This window comes from Biomphalaria glabrata, chromosome 3 (genome assembly GCF_947242115.1).
Source record: "Biomphalaria glabrata chromosome 3, xgBioGlab47.1, whole genome shotgun sequence".
Taxonomy (NCBI): Eukaryota; Metazoa; Mollusca; class Gastropoda; family Planorbidae; genus Biomphalaria; species Biomphalaria glabrata.
In genome coordinates this window covers 43455937-43464378 of record NC_074713.1, presented here as the reverse complement: position 1 = coordinate 43464378, position 8442 = coordinate 43455937, and the positions used below count along the sequence as shown (strand labels likewise).

The 8442-nt window shown below is 34.2% G+C and overlaps 1 protein-coding gene across 1 annotated transcript; it reads right to left on the bottom strand.

The window, feature by feature from the left end:
* Positions 1–3165: 3165 nt before the first annotated feature.
* On the bottom strand, positions 3166–7709 carry LOC106063727 (U6 snRNA-associated Sm-like protein LSm2). The gene is made up of 4 exons (XM_013222175.2): positions 7635–7709; positions 5969–6036; positions 5136–5226; positions 3166–3595 (listed from the first exon to the last, which is right to left on the bottom strand). The coding sequence occupies exons 1-4, from the start codon at positions 7635–7637 to the stop codon at positions 3467–3469; spliced, it is 291 nt and encodes a 96-aa protein (XP_013077629.1). The 5' UTR covers positions 7638–7709; the 3' UTR covers positions 3166–3466.
* Between the last annotated feature and the right edge of the window lie 733 nt (positions 7710–8442).

Below are 8442 nucleotides of genomic sequence, written 5' to 3'. Positions count from 1 at the left end.
CAGGAAAACCAATGATTTGGCAGAATTAAGTCATTGAATAACATGCATGACTAAATTGACCTAGGGAGACGCTTACCGTAAGACGTAGACCTAATCATCTTTTTTAGAAGATGTACGTCTGTATTTTATAAGATAAGAATATTTTGCGAGGCCCTAATTGAGTGGCGTAAAAGATAAATATTACTAATTATTATAAATAACAAACTTTTGAAACTAAGTAATGATTACTAATAAAAAGGAATTAAAGAAAAATATTTTGTTCTGATTTTAGCCATTCTATACTGAGCTCCTTTATAATAGTAGGCTAGCCTGGTCGTGTGGTATGCGCGCTGGACTGTCGTTCGGTCGTCTTGATGGTCCCGCTGCCATCCCTCGTCGTCCTGCGGGTGGTTTGAACTAAGAAGAATATATTATCTCCAACTCTGAAGAAACATCTGAAACATGTAAAAATAATAATAATACATTTACAAACAAAAAGAATTTTATTGTAACTTAGAAGTTAGATCTGCTTTACATAGTAGGCCTATAACTTAAAGCTGAAAGTCTTTCCTGTGAATCCTGTCCTTATGTGATTTCTTAAATACATTTTTAAAATTAGTTTTGATTTGATAATGCAGCTGAGATTGTACTTTCACGTTATGTTAAAACAAATTTTGAATCTTACCCTAGGATTAACACTTAGGCTACCTAATAATCGAGTGTTAACTTGAGACTTCGTTATTGGTCTCGGCTAATTCCAGTCCAAACGCCTACCATATTTGCACCATTGTAATCTTCTTGTATACAGTTTTGAATATTTAAATCTAGTGTTCCAGCTCTATCCCACACCCAGTGTTCAGTGGCGGCGCAAGACATAAATTTGGGAGGCACTCCAGTGGCACAAAAAAATATGGATGTTATAATATAACGAACAGTTGTTGCTGTGAAATTTTAATTGATAAAAAAAATCCATTGATAAAAAAAAATGTAGGCGTATGCTTTTAGCAGAGCTGAACTCCTTTATATCAGTATCGGAGTCCATCAAAGAAACTGTGTCTGCTTTAATTAATAATCCGACTAATGGTTCACCGACAAAATGGGCTCACGTCAAATGGTGCACTGACAATTGGCCCACATATAATTAGTTCATCGGAAAGTAACACATTGTTAATATTCTAGCTACATGTTTTATTAGTTTCCATTGGATGTGCATACATGGGATCCAAGCATTAAGATAAATGGACAGGAAAATAAATGCAGTGGACAGATTCACCTGCTATCTATCTTGACAGCACACTCTCGTATAGAAACGGATATATCAATGATATATATATATATCCCGAAAGATATCTTATATGCTGAGCTTGTGGAAGGAGTCAGACCCAAGGGCCGCCCAAGACTAACGTATAGAGATGTCTGCAAGCGAGACATGAGAGCCTCAGGCATCAGCGAAAGTATTTGGGAAAACATAGCCAAAGACCGGAGTGCATGGAGACTGTGCGTGCTGGGACAACCCTTGCTGAGAACAAAAGAATTGAAGCGGCTTTAATCAAGAGGGAAAAAAAGAAAGCTGCCCTGTCTGCTAGCCCTAAATCAGAGGCATACACATGTACGAATTGTGGCAAAGTCTGCCGTTTTAAAATTGGCTTGATTAGCCACACCAGATTCTGCCCCGTCTCAAGATTAAGCCAAAACCTGTGACTCATTTGGGCGCATCCATTGCCTTTCGAGACAAAAGGAGCCATATATGTATATAGGCCTATATATATATGGCAGACTGTCTAAAACTGTTTGGAATAGACGAGGTATCACCACAAACACACAGTTAGAGGCTAGGGGTCTACCTAGCTGTCATCCTCCCTACATTGCTCTATGCTTCAGAAACGTGGACAGTGTACAGAAAACATGCAAACGAACTGAAACACTTCCACGTGACATGTTTTAGAAAAATACTGAATGTTAAATGGCAAGAAAAAATACCTGATTGGCCACATCTGCAGATTGGAACACACCCGCATCCCTAAACGACTTCTATATGACTAAGGTGGACAAAGAAAACGCTTCAGGGACACCCTCATAGCTTCTCTAAAAGCCTTCAGCATTGACCCATCCACCTGGGAGACAGAAGCACATTGTAGAACATAGATGGGGTCGCGCTGTGAAAACTGGCGCACAAATTGCAGAGGACAAGAAAATAGCGCTGGCAGAAGAAAAGTGTCAGAGGGGAAAAAAGGCAAAAAACAAAAATGACACTAACTTCAGTGTGCAGCCGAACATTCCAGGCTCACATAGATCTCACTAATGTCAGGTACCCATTAGAGCTGGGTGGACTCAGAGGTGCCAAAAGATCCCAAAATTAAAAATATGTCTTCACCAGGATTTTCCCCCGGTCTCTGGTTCAGAAGCCAAGCACTTTACCACTGCGCCTCCTTCTTGTATTTTATCACGTAACAAAGTTTTCAAAATACGTACAGCGTGTTTTGATTGGCTCTCTGGCATATTTGAAGCATGAAAATAACATGAACAGAACTGGCATAATAAAAATGTGCTCATTCCATACTTTTTTTTTTTTTTTAAAGAAAGGCACAACTACAAGTACTAAGTTTTGGAGACATGGACCTGTGAAGGACATGTGGAGTGACCAGTTCCAAAATCCTTTCATCATTGTATATGCTATAATGACATGTAATTAATTCTCAAACTCACAGCTAACTGTTGCAGAGTTGAAAGACTCAAGTAGAACCATCCCTACAGAGTTATAATGTCTTTTATCAGCCACAATTCTCATCAAACTCCTTCTGAGTGAGGGCTTGAGAGGTTCGAATCCTCTCTTGCAAAAGCCCTGGACAGAAAACCTGCTGTTTTGTGTAAGGCATGTATATCACCAAATGGGTTGAGAATTTGTCAGCAATTCTGGGGCAGTCAGAAAGAATGAGACATGGTTTCCTCTTTTTCCCTGCAGTGGGAGCACAGTGAGTCAAAGTTTGGCCATATGACCCAACAGCAGTGGGCTAAAACTACTTTTCCATTTTTTGCACTGTCGCCAGACCGTGATGGAAACTCTCGGGAGATGTAAAGGCATTCTGAATTTTGAGGTTTATGTTATATTAGTGTTGTATCAAGTCTAGGCTGTATGCAATGCACTGTTAAACTATGGATTGAAAATAATTTACCAGAATACAAGTAAAGAATGAAGAAATTTTTATTTTCAATGTTTTACATTTATAACAACAATGAAATGATTGAAATGTTTCAACACAGTTTACAAGATTTCCAAACAAATACACTTGAAGCATCAATAAAACAACAATCTGTGCATAAACTGTTTCAACTATACATCAAAAAATAAAATCACACTGGGTCCAACATACAACCATTCAAAAAGAAAAAAAAAAAAAAAAATTCTGTCTTTCTTACAATCACACAGTCATTTGCCATCACTGCCAGAATCACGGACAACATACTAAATACACAATAGCTTTTTTTTTTATCTTTGTTTGTTTTGGGCTGCTTCTTTCCGCGTTGCATCTTGTAACAGCTGTGTATCACATTCGTCTGCTGGTAGCTGGACATACCGCACAACAGAGCCACGGATGAAACATGTTTTTACTGATAGCTACAAAGAAAAACAAATTATAGAAGCTACTTTTATTAAAGATTACATCCTTAGTGATGTAACGATGAATTGCTGCTTTTTAAGTTAATGCAGATATTTAATATAATTCTGTAATCACAAAACACTATCTGTTGCTTTACATAATGTCATTGTATACTGTTATGGAATGTGTGTACATGTTCTTGATGTTACCATGGGTAATGGTGAGCAGATGGTTTTGGTTGTATATATTGTATAGATTTTGATGAAACCATGAGATGGTATGTTGGTGACTGGTCATTTCATCCACAGTCACTTCATCCCAAATTAAATATTTTATATTTAAATATGATCATGTAGAATGCTTTTTGACATTTTATGACATGTTACTAAAGAACTAATGTGTTTATAGTGTTTCCTCTTCCACTTTGTATTCTTAATGAGAAATCTTATTATTATATTGTAAATCTGGGTGTGCACTTAGCTATAGTGCTTCTATTGGATGTGGGGGATGCAATATTATAATATTATCCTGCGCAAGACGTAATGATCAAAGGCCAAGGTGTGGTGCAAGTAGTGGAAATCTTTTGAGAGATAGAAGTGCAATTACAATAATTATGACCATGCCGCTGAGCGCTTATCACCAAAGGACAAGGTGCGGTGAAAGTACGACCATGATTCACTTTATTTTATTTTTCAATAGCTCTTTCTTAAAAACGGGCACGTCATTTTTAGCCTTGAAATAAGTTTTTTTTTTCTAATAAAGACGGAGTTCACCCATCCTCAGGATATCATGTCGCCAGTATAAATTTTGCTTTAATTCCTTTTAAACATTAAAGTTACAAATTGTGTTTATAGGACTTTTTTTCTATCGATATTTCATGCAACACTGGCAAAGAGAATAACAAACATTGTTCATCAATATGAATCGATGGATTGTCTTCTGTACTATCTTATTGATGTAGATGAACACAAAACACTTTTTTTTTTCATTACCTCTGTATTTATACATGTTCAATTTTTATAGTTTTTAATGGCATTTAATTTAAATTTTATTCTAATCTAACGTGATACAATTTTGTCATTTAAATAAATGATTTTTTAAATTACAATTTGTTAGATAAAAATGATCAGATGATGAAAATAACAGGGGATGAAGTGACCAGGTGATGAAATGACCGGGAACCGGTACGTTGTAGTTTAGAATAACTAGAGGTATGAGAGTTGAAGAAGGAGAAAACAGAGTTAAAATGTGCCTACACGAGTAGAGAGTTAGAATCCTTGACAAGGAAAAAATGTGTTCAAAGAAAGTTTGAAAAATTCCATTTAATGGAGCATAAGACAGACATCATATGGCCAATAGTTTGTAATGCTAATTTGTGATTAGCACACAACTTTTCCCATCAAATATTAAGAACCCTTTCAAATTAAGAGGTCTAAATTGTGGTCATTGTAAAAAAGATATATTATAACATTTACTTAAATCCACTGACTATGCAACCTACTTCTTTATTGTAAAAAAAAATAAAAAATAAATGCAGTAGTAATATTTACGTCTCACCATGTGAGGATACTTCTCTGGATCAGTGACACTGATATCTGTCAGTTTTATGTTCAAGAACTGGTCAACAGAGTGCAGTGTTCCACAAATGCTGTAAAAAAAATAATTTGTATTTAACTTAATTCAAAATAAAAACAATAACTAGCAAAGACCTTTTGTAATGTAAGAGGAGTCTAAAATATTCTACATCATACATAAATACAAGAAATTTGTCCATATCACATCACTTGTCTAATACTATATTTATAAATTAATTATATATTTGTCCACTTGCATAAAATTATATTTATAAATTAATTATATATTTGTCCATTGTTGTTGACGGTAGTTGACTTGTAACACCAAACTAATGGTAGACAACCAAACCGCTGTAGGCCTATTATATCTGAACTTATAAAACTTGAAATACCTTGAGTAACATCTTTTGAGAACAAAACCATATAACTTTTATTACAATATAAACAAATTTAAATTGAGATAAAATTAAATCAATGTAGTAGTGGTAGTAATATTAAATGGTATTTTTAACAAAATCTAACTTCAATAACACTTCTTCTCCCTCTCGTGTTCTGGAGTCGTCTGTCGTAAATAAGACTGCTGACAACAATGACACCAATCTTGCCTTATTCAGAACCAATTGCTAACTTCTTCACACCATCACCATAGAAAAAAACACACACACACTCCAAAACATCCATATTACAACACTTGTATAAGATTATCATTTATAAATTAAAGCAACATTTGTAAACTACTCCCCAGCCTTTAAAAAAAAAATACAACATACACAAAGAAAGCTAATAGAGGCTGTTAAAATTTATAATAAATGTTACCAAAGATCATTTTTCAGCTCCACAACGACTTCCTTCCCTACCAATGACTTGAAAAATGAATAGAAGAGCTGAAAGAGCAAAAAAAAAAAAACCAACAGGCTCAATAAAGTTGACTTAAATGGATTTAAAGAAATCAGAAGCAGTAAATTCTTTTTAAAAATCATTTAGCCTAATAATAAGCATGTATTTATATTTTACAAAAATATATATATGCTCTGGAGCTGGGCACCTTAGGCAGTTTGCACCACTCAGAGCTATATCCTGGCAGAGCCTGCCATGCCGCAGAATTAGGACTATAAGGAATGGTCAGGGCTATCAGACACTTACAAACTTAAAGGAAGACACACACATTTTATATTTATTATCTAGAATCTAGATCTATCATCAATGTCAACCATGACTACTAACAAATACCAGACCCAGTTTTTAGATAATAAATTTTGTGATTTTACCTTCCAAAAAGATACAAGACACTGATAGCAAAGACAGACACAAAAACTCTTTTTTTTTCTCATCAACTCATGACAATCAAATCATTAAATACAAGTTACCTATCTGATATAAACATTTCACAGGTAAATTATGAGTCTGGTGTGAATTTTTTTTTTGGTTTCCTATATTATAGACATAGTCAGTATAGTCGATATAGTTATAAAATAATGTTTTGTTTGGTGTAATTTGTAATGACAAATTTCCTTATGACTATGGATAATAAAGATTATTATCTTTATACTATACTATAGCATCTAGTTATGTCACTATTCTACTCTCTAGCTTAGTCTAGATTTATAGTTAGATTGAGACATGAGAGAGATTCATGAGACTCTACTTTCTACCATTATTAATAAAAACTAAAAACTAGAGCTTTGGCTAAAGACACTACAAGTACAATAACAGTAGACTTGAGTAGCTATACAAAGTAAGTGACAGTATACTTTTATATATGTGATAATTATAGATTCTAGAAATAATGAAGTACTAGGTCTAGATACTACTCTTTACCTCTACTAGAATGACTAGATCATAGATGTCAGTGAACTAGATGTAGAGTAAGTAGAATGAATTCAAGAATCTATTCTAATGACTAATGATTAATGACTTGACTTAATCTAATAAAATTATATTCTTAGTAATTTTAAGACATTTAGACAGTTAGTAGATTTAAGTAGATACTAGTTACTAGATTATCATTATACTAAATTATAGCGCAATAATAGAAATAGAATAGATGATAATTTAAAATTCTGATAATACTTAAATGACTTAATAGATCTATCATCATAAACATGTCAATATGAATGTCATCTAGTCTAGTAAGACTAGTTACTAGAAGTAGTAGTACTACTCACTGTCTAATTGTATTAAACACTTAAGTCTTAAGTTACTTTTACTTTATTTTAGTAAACTTAGTTACGTCCTAGATTAGAATCTATAAGAATGCCTAGCCTAGCCCTAGCCTACTAGGCCGGCTAGGGCTAGGGCCTAGAGCCTAGACTTAAATAAATTACTATCTGACTGAGTATCTCTATATAACTAGCTCTTTTGCGTATCCATAAGTTATAAAAGGCTTGTAAGATTCTATAGATCTAGGGCCCACTAGATCCATATTGACTCAAATTTAGTTTATCAGTATTGAGTATTTCCAAACTTATTCCAAACAACTTACCATTTCAAAAAGAAAGCGTTTACGGAAGTAACTCGAAGTTCCGAGTCCCGATTCGTCTTTTTAAGCTTTGATGAGCTATTTAAAAACAAGAATAGATTTTAAGTTTTAACGGATATTAAAACTATTTTAGATATTGACACTACATCTGTCATAAAATAAATGTAAAATATTTTTCTAAATCAACCACCGGTGGAAAATGGCTATGATGCGTTGAATGTGGCGAAAATACAGCATTTCTCATTATTAATCTTATTTCTATTATTATATAATAGTTATTATTGTGAAAAAAGAACTAATATAACTAATATTCATTCTCTGGCACTGCCAGGGTCGAGCTTCGCTAAAGAGAAACAACATCCATTGTAGTCCCTTTATCGATGTCCACATAGGTTTCTGGTGATGTGGCAGCTCTGCAGCAGTACCGCCATCTGGTAGGCAACGAGAATCTCTATAGGGATATTAAGGGCCTTAAAGTTCTTGAAGGTATCTGTGAGGTCAGTTGTCATTATCCTTTCGGTTGATAAAACATTGGGGTAGGCCTATCAGTATAGTAATAGGCCTGTTGTTATTGTAGATAAATTCCATAAACGCCAAAGCTCCAAGCCTAGGTTCCCATATTTTCGTTGTTTTTCCATTCAGTTTTTCTTACATTATGAGACAGTGGTAATTCGATGTCATTAATTGTAGCGTTTTTCTTTCTTTTTATCAATAAACAGCAGATCAAGCGCAGGGCAATTAAAATCTACCGACTCGAGAACTTCCTGTGGCTAGTATTTGTAATAAGGAGGAGTATCCTTGTTGATCAAAT

Coding starts and splice junctions, on each gene's coding strand:
- LOC106063727 (XM_013222175.2), bottom strand. Junction 5,227..5,968: donor GAGCTGAAAAATGATCTTTG/GTAACATTTATT, acceptor TTTTTTTTACAG/CATTTGTGGAACACTGCACT. Junction 3,596..5,135: donor CAGAGAAGTATCCTCACATG/GTGAGACGTAAA, acceptor TTTTCTTTGTAG/CTATCAGTAAAAACATGTTT.